Consider the following 12,409-nt stretch of genomic DNA (forward strand, 5'->3'; position numbering starts at 1 on the left):
AGTATTTTCACATTTTTATTTTAGAAAATTCGTAAATTAAGAGTCAAATAGAAAACTAGAGAAAAATGTTTCAAACTTTTCAAAGATTACAATGTTTATTACATAACATTAAAACCAATTTACTTTTATCACATAATTTTCAAATGGACGAAGAAGGTAAATATACTCAGAAAAGAAAGAAAATATCTATGCCATGCAAACATATGAGAATCTAATCTTAGCATTACAAATTAAGAAACTATGAATTAGAATGATGATCTGGTGCCATATTTTTGATTTACCAAAAGTAATGATATTTAATGTAAGTAAGGGAACTTTGGGTGAGAGCTTCGATACTGACACTATCAAATAATGATGAGAATGCAAATTATTACTGTGCTTTGGAAAAGAAATTTTGCATCATCTGCCAATAAAATGTTAATGATTTTGAGGTTAATAATCCTGTTCATGGAAATTTATTATAAGGACATAATAAAAATGTTTTTAAATTCTCTGTACAGAACTATTCGTTCAAGTACTGTTTACAGTAGTAAAAATGTTCAATTGATTTTTCTTAAAGAAATTACCATATATTTATTCTACAGAAGATTATAGAGACATTTAAGAGTCATCTTAAGTTCTAAAGACAATGTAATAGCATAAAAATGTTTTATGATATTATATTTAAAAACGAAGAAGCATTTTCTATATATGCCAATGTTAGAAACAATATAAATAGAATAATATAGAAAAAAAATTCACCAAAAGGCTGTGCTCGATTTTTTTTCTTTCACAGTATATGTGAAATATTGTGTCATTTTTAATTTCACTTAACTAATTACATATAAATCAAAAAATAAAAATGTACTATTGATATTAACTTCAACGTTCAAAATATCTATTTATCTTTAAAAGGTATCAATCCGTGTTCACCCGGCTTTTACCCCACCTTACCTTTTCCCAATTGGAGATGTTGCTATCACGTACACGGCAATTGACCCATCCAGTAACCAAGCCAGCTGCACCTTCCATATCAAGGTCATTGGTAAGTCTTCAAATTACCTGGCAGGTTTGTGAAAATAATCCAGTTCCCCAAGGACTTTGCCTCTTTATCTTTTCTACTGATTCTTCCTAGTGGCATTGAAACCTACTCAACACACTCCTTCTTTGAAACCTACATACTCTTTAGCTATCACTATAGCCCTTTGATTTCCTCCCATATGAGCCTTTTAAAAAGTTCCCAGTGGTTGTCTTCTCTTTTGGCTTTACTGCCATTTATTCTCAAAGTCACTCAAGTCTGGCTTGTGTCTCCTTCACTCATATAAACTACTTTCATCAAGGTCACCAGTGATCTCTGAAGTTATTCTTATCACATGCTTTTTAGTCTTTACATAATATTTCATTAGATTTTACATTATTTACCACACTCTCCTTATCAAAACTGTCTCCTTATCAGCTTCTCTGATACCAGTCTTTCCTGTCCCTGCACTCCATTCTTCTCATCTATCCTTCTTTATTGCTTTCCTAGGCTTCTCTTCCTCAGACCAACTCTCAGTTGTGGATTATCCCCAGGGTTCCAGCCTTGATCCTCTTTTCTTTCTCTCTCTATAGTTTTTCTGGTGATTTTGTTAACTTACAACTCCCAGCTTTCTGTCTCCTGCTCAGATCTCTTTTATGAAATTCACACCAACATATAAAACCCCTTACTGGGCTTTCCCATGTGGCTGTTCTACCGGCGTTTCAAACTCACCCAAACATATTTCTTAACTTAGAAAATGATACACCTGGCCACCAAACAAAAATCTGGAAGTCATCCTTGACTCCCCATCAATAAAATCCAGTAAGTTTTCAGGTTCTACTGGTTTCCTCTACTTAATATCTCTGAAATCTGTCTCTATCCTCACAACTAGTCACTACTATAGGTCAGTTCTTTTTTATTTTGTTTCAAAATTTTTTGGCTTGGTTCACTGTACCATCTCCCAGTCAATCTTTGGGCTTTCCAATCAATTCAGTAGATATTCAGTGGCTACCGCCGAGACTTAATACATGGAGAAATATGTAGCTATCTGTAATCATCACAAGCACAGAATGACCCCAAACTGCTTGAGTTTATATCCAACTCTACCATTTAAGGCAGTGAGACCAGTCACCTCTCTGTGCCTCAGTTTCTTCATCTGAAAAATAGAATTGATAAATGTATTACCTCATAGGAGTATTGTCAAGTTTTTAATTAAGTAAGCTATATAAACCAATGAACTAGTGCCTGAAACATTAAGCTCTTATGTATAATTTTGCTAAATTGGTCTCAGATATATTTTGATATGTTTATTTTAAAATTCGGTCAGTACATTGAATTTATTTTATTTTAAGAATGTTACATAACTTCTTGAAATAATGAAAAATATCTCAGACTGGTTCCTTATCCTAGAAAAAATAGGTTTTGGCAAAAGTAGATAGAAAGACCCAAGTAAAACTCACTTTAAGTTATTTCATAGTACTTACTTTTTTTAATTACTTTTTCATTGTTTTAAACATGAACTTTACAAGTCACATAAAAAAACGTGTTGGGTTTGTTTTTTACGGTGTTATGCTTTTAAACATGAAAATGTGGTTCAAGAGTTTGCCAAGTTTTAATTTTTCGCAATGAAGAGGCAGCATAGTGAAATGTAAAATGCATACCCAAGTGTCTAGCTAGACACTAGCTGAATTTACACATTATGAATGAGAGAGAGGAAATGGGGAGAGGAGAGGGAGAGGGAGAAGAAAAGGTTAAGAGAGAGGGAGAGAAGGAGCTGGGGTTGGGGGGAGAAGGAGAGACAGAGAGAAAATATTCCAAAGGCTGAGTTTTCTTGTTTTCCTCAGATGACAGGGTGTTAGTGTCTCACTGATAAATGAGAAAAAGCAGGAATGCGTTTGCATAGCATTCCACAGAATGTTGCCTCACTTGCTTTGAAATGGACTTTCCTTTCTTTTTTGGAGACAGTGCATCTGTTGGTGCCTGCAAATCTTTTGACAGTATTTTAAAAAGTCTTACTACTCTCTTGTACCTGTATTTCAACTTTAAAGTGTTGAGCTAAAATCAGATTAAGTTTAGAAAATATTGGAAATACTCATTTGCAATCTCTTTGGGAAAATAGTAAATACTGCCAGATTTTTCCAGTTTAACTATGAATTGACTCGATTCAGCAACCTCAAAGTGCTACTACCTTGAACCCCTCCTTCAGTGTGAATTATAGTGCTCAGCAACCCAGACTCACGGTTTTTAAGTTTCTGCTGTGGCTTTTAGCACCTCTCCATTATAACCTCCCACTCCCATTTCCGCACCACATCCTGCTCTTTGTCTTTACCTATGATGAATCAACCTAGAAATCTTAAACTCCAGTGTCCCAGCTTTGGACATATACCTCCTGGAATTTCAGCAACATCACATCCTCACTTATATTTTGCATATTCTACAACATGACAGATCTCTGCCCATCGGTTCTTCCATTTAGCCTGTCTTGACCCTTCAGATAAGAGGAACATCATGGGAGTCATCCAATGAAATGACTAGTTTGGTCATTTTACTCCTTTTGCTTATCTAGGAGGGTTCTCATCACTTCCAGGTGGATCAGCTCAACTACTGCTGGTGAAACTCACAAATTAAACGCCTACCATATCCAGATTGCCTTTCATACCTCTGTGCTCATGGTGATTTTAGTAACCTAGTGTTTCTTCTTCAACAGGCAGAAGGAAGTATAGCAAGAATCAGCTTTTTCTTTTGATGTTGAGATACAAAATATACCTCTTCATCAAGGGGGCCCCAGGGCCAGCATGGTATCTCTCAAGGTTAGGGTTCTTTGCCAGCACAAGTGGACTTCAGTTCTCTCTCACAAATTCCCTCATCATTTTTGAATATCAATTGTGAATTCTTTCTCTGGTTCCATGTTTTTTAGATGTACAACCACCTAGCATAGACAGGTGCAGATCCCCACCTCCAATCCAGGCCTCAGAGAAGGAGCACGCTGCAACCTGGGATGAGCCTCAGTTCTCAGACAACTCAGGTGAGAATGCAGGCATTTTTTTTTTTTGTCAGTGTGGTAATGCTGAACTATATTTTTTAAAAGCTTTTTAAAAGGATAAAAAAGAAATGAAAAGCAAATTATATCTGTCTAAGTAGAGTAAGGTAATGTATTTTAATGCTAGGATGATTATACACAATTTAACATTATTATTCTTACCTATCCATGAGATTTCTCTTCATTCAATATTCAATGGGCATTAACTTGTGCTAGGTGTTATATTTGAAGATGTTCTAATAAATTCATTGAGTCTCTAAGCTTGCGTTGCCCTGAATGCATGAACTTTACATCTTATTTGTCTTTTTGGTGCAGTTCTATGTATTCATACTCCATTCTTAAACATTTACCAAAAAAATTACAAAAGTTCATAGAAAAGCAGAAAAAAGATTGGCAAATACAACTGAAGTTCCCCTTAAAGATTGCAGTAAACCCCAGCAAACAACACTAAAAATGCAAATTAAATGAATTCCTAATTAAATTTCCATTATTCAGATAGACTAGTCACAGAAAATAATTTATTTAGCAAGAAAAGAATGCCTTAATTTAATGAAGTTTTTGAGTCTACTATTTCTACGTCATACTATAAATATTACATTTTTTATTTTCTACTAGTGGCCAAATTAGCATAAATTGAATGCCCAGCTGGTTTGTATAAATAGAAAATGAAAATTCAAATCAAATAAGATGACTAATAAAGTGACTGAAGACCGGTAACCCCCAAATTGGATTTCTTCCTTTCTTTCTAGGAGGTGTGTTGGTCATTACAAGAAGTCATACGCCAGGAGACCTTTTCCCTCAAGGCGAGACCATAGTGAAGTATACAGCCACTGACCCCTCAGGCAATAACAGGACATGTGACATCCACATTGTCATAAAAGGTATTGTCTTCAGAAGTCTTCAAAAATCTAGTCAACATTTGATAAATGAAACTGTTGTTGCACTCTATTTTGTGAAACAAAATAGACTACAAGCAGTAGATTTTTAAAGTTAGAGTACTGACAGATTTTCTTGAGGTTTCTAATTATTATTACTTCAGTTCATAATGAAAAAACAACATTTTCTTCCAGGGTAGTCTTTTAATTAACATTTTATTCACATTTTCTCTAAAGGTACAGAGTATTATTGTCATGATCCTATTTGGAATGCTTCAGGAGACCAACTCTGAAAATATATTTGCTATATAGTGTTATCTAGTTTTCACTTTTTTTCCAAAAGAATGCCAGAAATAACTTTGAATCAGAAATAAATACTTTTAGCTTTTCATAAAATATGCACAACCTCTATAATAATATCAAAAGCAAACATTACCGTAATCCCACACAGGATTTATGGTGAAAGTTATTCTACGAATATAGTGGACAGGAGGAATCCTTTTCATAATTCAACTTAGACTCCAGGAATTTAATTTTCCTGTATCAGTATATATGAATAATACATTGTTTTATACAGGTTCTCCCTGTGAAGTTCCATTTACACCTGTAAATGGGGATTTTATATGTACCCGAGATAGTACTGGAGTTAACTGCACACTAAGTTGCTCGGAGGGCTATGATTTCACAGAAGGGTCTACAGAGAGGTATTATTGTGCTTATGAAGATGGTATCTGGCAACCACCATATTCCACTGAATGGCCAGACTGTGCTAGTAAGTTTTAATTTTTTTCTGGACTCATTTCGTATATGTGAATGTGTGTCTGCCTGAATGTGTACATTTCTAAGCATTACAAAGGAAAATTGCCTTACTATAGGGATTAAGTTTAGTGAGTAGAAAATGTTGTCATGAATTGGAAATGTTTTCAGATAAATGTTTGTCCCTTGATTTTAAAATGTTAGCCCACCAGAGTCTTGTTATTGATTAGATTGCTATAGGACAAAATTCAGTTTAAGGCAAAGCCATCTAGACCCCCTCACTGTCATTTACCAGAAATAACTGAAGAGACTTGTTAGCATGTTGTTCTTGACTTGTAAACTTAAACTTAACATACACTCTCATTGTCTTCAGAAGAACTAACATTTAAAGTAAGAACCAATGTATATGATGGAATAAGAGATCAGTCACATATTCTTTAGATCTGGTTTATTTTTAAAGCTACAATCTTAAATACATATTGTTATTTAAAAAAAACAATATCTTTGTCTACTGGAAATAATATTTCTGGAGTGAATTTTTGATTCAGTACCACAGGACATGCCAATATCCTGGGAAAAAAGTAAAGCACGCTTCCTTGAGCAATTTTTTCCCCAAATTTGGGAAGTAAGGAGAAGTAAGGAGAAACAATAGGATTTTAATGGTGATGCTATCAGGAGGCATTGTCTCTGAATATTTTGAGTCTAACCCTACAAGCTTCTGATCAAAGGAGAAGTTTGTCTCTGTGAAATTACATTTTTTAGAAATATAATTTCACATAATCAGAAATTGTAAAATGTCTATTGGTTGAAAACATAACATATGTTCTAAGTTTATATAAATATAAAATATAATATCTTTGATTCCCATGATTTTTCCCAGAAATATAACGAAAACAATTTTTATATATGTTTTTCCATTAAATGCTTACTTTTTCATATGGTTATAAGTCAAGAATAATTTATGAAAGGAAATTCATCATTGGATAACTGGGTACAGCGTTTGCTTGGCTTACATTTGGTTTATTATGATTAATTAATGCCTAGAAACTTTTCTTAACTGTCATCTCTTGTTTTTATAACAACTCCACAAATCATGTTAGAGTTAAGATACTAAATCATAGTTATCCCATGAAAAGTTAAATCTTTATTTTGAAAACACTAAGCTGTTGAAGCTGTTTTTCCCAATATTTTCCAGTAAAACGTTTTGCAAATCATGGGTTCAAGTCCTTTGAGATGCTGTACAAAGCAACTCGTTGTGATGACACAGATCTTTTGAAGAAGTTTTCTGAAGCATTTGAGACAACCCTGGGGAAAATGGTATGTCAGTAGTATGTCATTATGGTTCGTCATTTTTAAAAGATGCTGTTGAGTTTTTTATAGCCCCCTGGGTGACCTGCAACAGAAATTCCTTGTCCCAATGTTCTCCCTCTTCTTTGTGATCCAGACTTGCTCCTAATATTTAGAATTATTCATAGGTTTTGGCCTTCTATAGTGAATTACAATTTAATCTGTATTTAAACATTTTGAATTTTTAAAAACACCCTGAGTCAGAAAGTCAGAGAAGCTTAGGGTTCATGTGGTTTGAGAATGTCTGCTTTATGATTTAAAATATGACAAAAATGCCATTGTAGACTATATTTATTTTATGATAATTGAAAATTTAAAGGATTTTCTTTTTAATGCATTTTTAAAAGGCTTTTTCAAAGATTACAGTAAAAGCAAAACAATGTATTTAGCTGTGTCGAGCATCTTGAAGGCTTGAAACATGTTGTACATGTATTTTACCCTAACAGAGTAGCTTAGATTTTGGATAGATTCTGAAAGTAGATTTAGTAGTCACAGTAGATTTGATGTAAAGCGTGAGAGAGAGTCGGGAGATTGAGTATACAGGAATGTAGGTGCAGGCGTGAGTGCGCATGGTGCTTTAAGTGTGTGAAAGGATCTTTTCTGACTTCACCTGTTTTCTCAGTGAAGAAAAGATGCAGAATAATCAGCTTAGAGTAAGGATTTGGAGGAGTTGTCAGAGGTTTGAGAAGAGGCAAGATGATATGAAAATTTCCTAGGAGAACATAAATGAATATACTTAAGAAACACAGCAGGATTGGCAATAAGGGTTGTGTTTTCTCTCATGCTGTAATTGACCGTGTGAATGCAGGTGTGTAGAAAGCAGAGCAATTCATTTCACTACAGTTAAATGCTCTAGATAAACAAATTGGGGACAGTATATGCAAGGATGTAATTCATGACGATGGACCGTGGAATCTAAGATGAGTAAATAAGGAAGTGAAGAAGACATCAGGGGCTGATGAACGGTGAAGAGGTGGTAGGGTTAGTGGATTGTAAAGTCTGATGAAGCCAACAAATTGTTGGGTTCCTGGGGCTAGAAGAGGGTGCAGTTGCTGGTAATGATGAGGTCTTGAGGGTGTGGCCATGAGAATGAGTGACAAAGTAAGGCTGGCAGACAGAAGAGGGAAATGAAGTGAGAAGCCCAGGCAATGGAAGGATCAGTTAGCTGGATATAAAAATCACCAGGAATTATAACAGGGACAGTTAATAAATGTTCTTGGAATCAAGTGGGGGTGTGTGACTCAGAATGGGAAAAGGCTACGGATGATGGCCACAGGAGGGGCAATGTATGGTATGCTTGGTGCCATAAGTTTCAAAACGGTGAGGCTCGAGAAGATGCCTGATCTGAAAGCATCGATGAAGTGAGGAGGACATGTCCTCCACCTCATGCCTACCACTTTAGGAAACTGGAAATCAGGTTTCATTGAGAACAAAGGTGAAGAGAACATTACAAGAGGAAGTACCAAAAATAATAGGAAATTTGCTGATTACCGACTGTGAGGTTCAGAGGGTACAGAGGAAGGTTTTGAGGACTTGGAGACGGGAGATTGGGTCAGAAAATGGGAATCAAAAGAGCCATACGGAGTAAAAGTTCAGAGAGAAAAGTTATCCCAGGAGTCCTGGGCTTTTCTTTATAAGAGGCATGAGATTAATCCTCATGGTTCACAGGCAGTCAGAGGGAGGGAAAGGGGTGGAGAGGGGTCAGGAACCTTTCCAAGAACAGGTGGAGCTCTAGAGCCCTCTCCTCCTTCCTGCCGATGGAGGTGTGAAGGCCTGGGAAGCAGAGGGCTCCTCCAGAGCACACAGAGATGTGAATGACATTTCATCCTCCTCATTTTTTTTTTTATTTGCAGGTCCCATCATTTTGTAGTGATGCTGATGACATTGATTGCAGACTAGAGGACCTGACCAAAAAATATTGCCTTGAATATAATTATGACTACGAAAATGGCTTCGCAATTGGTAATTAATTTATTTAGTGTCAGTAGTTTGCAAGATTGATGTGCAAAATAAGAAAATAATTCCAGAAGAGTGGGACAAACTAGAAAAATGAATTTGATTAATTTATTTATCAAGTTATTTTTCGATGACTGGATAATTTGATAATTTGTGCCTAAGGATCTTTATGGATATATTAAATTTGGGGTATCAAATAAATTCTTTCAAACTATTAGCCAAAACTCTTCAGGATGATAAAAACTAAGAGAACAAAGTCACTTTCAAATATTGATATGCTGCCTTAGAAGAGAATAGTAATAAAGTTTTAACAGCATTTTTCATATGGCATTCAGGTTAAATTACAGTGAAGCCATTAATTTAAAATAGTTACACATGTAAAATGAAGCATATATAAAAAAATAATGGAGCAAACCATGAAGGGAAATAGGAATTGATTAAAATTCTGCGCCCATCCCCCTATTCACTTCTAAAGCTAAGATATTAAGTCAAACATAGAATGGTTTAAATGCCTATATAACTCCATAGAAACTTTTCTTTCTACTTTTAATGTAATTAATCCATTGGCAATCCAAATTTAGTATGAAGTACATAAAATTACAGTATAAGGTTGTAGATGAAACCCTGTATGTGGTACATTATGGGCAATTTAAGCAATGGTCAAGGGCAGTTTGACTTGTGACTTAACGTTAGAAACTAAATGCTGATGATGGTGCAGCTGTAGAATCATTTATTTCAATGTCCCAAATGTCCAGGACCAGGTGGCTGGGGTGCAGCTAATAGGCTGGATTACTCTTATGATGACTTCTTGGACACTGTGCAAGAAACACCCATGGGCGCCGGCAAAGCGAGATCTCCACGGATTAAAAGAAGTGCCCCATTAACTGACCATAAAATTAAGTTAGTTTTTAACATCACAGGTAAGGACAAACTATTTGAAAAAAATAATATTATGCGAAATTCTTGGTTGGAAACCTATTTTTCAAATTTCCCATTTGTTCTCATTACCAGGATGTGACCCTGGGACTGAAGAGATCACAGTCAAATTTAAGTCTTGTTGTTTTTTGCAATTTAATATCACATATTTATTTTATGGTTCTCACATCAGCAAGCATTTTGGTTTGTTCTCATCTTGGCATGGTGAACTAAGGCAGTCTTCTAAGACGCAAGAATTTAATAGGAACATGTTATAATATTCCTGCATCCACAAAAAGGCGATGCAGATCCAGCATCTGAGAGAAAGATTAAAACAAACTCTATTGTCATTAATATAATCTGTGTACTAGTTGCTTAGTCAGTAGTGGTTGAGTTTACTTCTCCTGGAAGGTTTTTAATGTGTCATTTCTTTTTGGTAAAAACTAACTACAAATGACCTCTTGAAACACTATGTGTTATGTTTTATATTATTTTGTTTTTATCTCAGGTAGTGTGCCTTTACCTGATGAAAGGAATGACACCCTCGAAATGGAAAATCAACGACGACTCATTAAGACATTGGAGACTATCACAAATCAGCTGAAAAGGACCCTCAATGATCCCTTGTATACCTTTCAGCTCGCTTCTGAAATTCTTGTACCTGACAGCAATTCTTTAGAAACGGAAAAGGCTTTTCTCTTCTGCAGACCAGGCTCCGTGCTCAGAGGGCGCATGTGTGGTAAGACTTTTCCCTGCAATCAAAAATATTTGGTATATATTGGGTTAAATGAGAGGGATAGAGCCATTTTACAACTACAACTAAGATAATGAAGCAAAATGTACATTTCGCTATTGTCACATGGTTGTTATTATCACTACTTTGTCTCAAAAGTCTAAATAACCACTATTGATCAGGACAAGAGAACTATTTTAGGTGAGGGACTCAAATCTTAGTTTAATTTATGGATCTTTAGACTTCACAGCTTTCAACAGCAGCTCCAACAATAACTCATTTTGACCACTTCTGGAGGCTGGCTCAGCACATCTTGTGCTTAATCCTATTTACCACCTCTATGAGGTACCATTATGATCAAGTCCATTTTACAGGTGAGAAAACTTGATGCTAGGGAGGCTAAGAACTTACCCAGAGAGCCCAACCCCATTAAGACCGTGAATGGTGTCACCAAGATTCCCACCCGGGCAACCGACACTAAGTCCTCATAGCACAGAACTAATTGTTTTAAGGGTGTAGGTCAGTGGTGCCTTGACAATATTGTTCAACCGTCACCTCTGTCAGAGTTCTCAAACATTTTCATCACTCCCAGAGGAGACCCTGTACCCATTAAGCAGTCACTCCCCATTCTCTCCCCTCCTGCCCCCCCCCAACTCCCCATCCCTTAACTTTAACCCTTATTCTAGACTGTCACAATCTGGATCAATTCCAGTCTGTTTCCCATTAACAAGTCATTATTTATAGATAGTAGAATCTCCACTAACCACACTCTGTACACTCAGCTGCACCAAATGACACGAGGCTTCTGTTCACCTCCCCGTAGGCATGGGGTCTTGCATCCTGGTTGGAAAACCTCCTTCAACAGTTCTTAGTGGTGCTATTCTGAGAGCCTAGCTGGGTTTTTTCATGGTGTGATCAATTCAGCACAACAAGTACATTAAAGTTGTCATTCTGCGCCTGCTTTCATTTCCTCCCCACCCTGTGAGTAAAAACCAAGAAGCACCTTGGCCCATTTTCCACATTTTCAGCGTGGTCTTCAGACAACCTGTGTCAGCATCACCTGAAGTACTTGTTGAAATGCATCTTGACTCAGGCCCCCATCCCAGAACTAACGCGTCTGGCACTTTGGCAACAGGGCCTTGGAATCTGCATTTTAGTACATTCCCAGGTATTCTGCACATTTTCGCACCTCAGAATCACTGAGGTACTCATTTCAAGTGCACTCTCTATAAGAATACGACCCTTGCTAGCAGGCTTTCAGTGAAATTTAACATTCCATTTCAGTCTCAGAAATTTTGAATCACTCCATGCCTGGCAAAGAGTAAGCCAAATTTCCAAGGAAGAAAGGTCCTAAAAATTGGCCTTTTCCTTGGGGCCTCGGCTCCAAGGATGCCTGGACTTGCCTTCAGTGGGCAATAACTCCTGTAACCAGAGACAAGGATCTGCTTAATTCACCTGATACAGACTCACTGCCATTTTTGCTTGTTTTTGTTTCTAGAAATGATGCTATAATAGATAAGCAGTCAGTTTTATAAAGGGAACCATTCAGAGGAACAGCTAGGAACCTATTTTTAATACCTCAAAGTCTCAGACCAACCTAACCATTCATTGTTGTAGTCTTTTCTTCAGTGGCCTTCTCTTTGTTACCATGTGTTTCCCAGGATGGTTTAATTTATTGTCACTTTAACCCATACTTTAAAACCTCCATCATATAAACCCTAAGCTTGGTCAACAAGAATTTGCATTTTCTAAAAAGAGCCTACTGTTGGTTTCTAGGAATATATTTTTGG

General features: G+C 36.2%; 1 protein-coding gene across 1 annotated transcript in view; it reads left to right on the plus strand.

The window, feature by feature from the left end:
• The window catches only part of SVEP1 (sushi, von Willebrand factor type A, EGF and pentraxin domain containing 1), a 136,483-nt gene that overhangs the window by 57,145 nt on the left and 66,929 nt on the right, over nt 1–12,409 (plus strand). The window contains exons 9-16 of the mRNA XM_016130010.2: nt 895–1,024; nt 3,915–4,022; nt 4,787–4,918; nt 5,490–5,684; nt 6,864–6,985; nt 8,869–8,977; nt 9,727–9,891; nt 10,395–10,625. Coding sequence (XP_015985496.2) covers nt 895–1,024; nt 3,915–4,022; nt 4,787–4,918; nt 5,490–5,684; nt 6,864–6,985; nt 8,869–8,977; nt 9,727–9,891; nt 10,395–10,625 — 1,192 coding nt within the window. The remainder of the gene's footprint in view (nt 1–894; nt 1,025–3,914; nt 4,023–4,786; nt 4,919–5,489; nt 5,685–6,863; nt 6,986–8,868; nt 8,978–9,726; nt 9,892–10,394; nt 10,626–12,409) is intronic.

Source organism: Rousettus aegyptiacus, unplaced genomic scaffold (genome assembly GCF_014176215.1).
Source record: "Rousettus aegyptiacus isolate mRouAeg1 unplaced genomic scaffold, mRouAeg1.p scaffold_m13_p_3, whole genome shotgun sequence".
NCBI classification, from domain to species: Eukaryota; Metazoa; Chordata; class Mammalia; order Chiroptera; family Pteropodidae; genus Rousettus; species Rousettus aegyptiacus.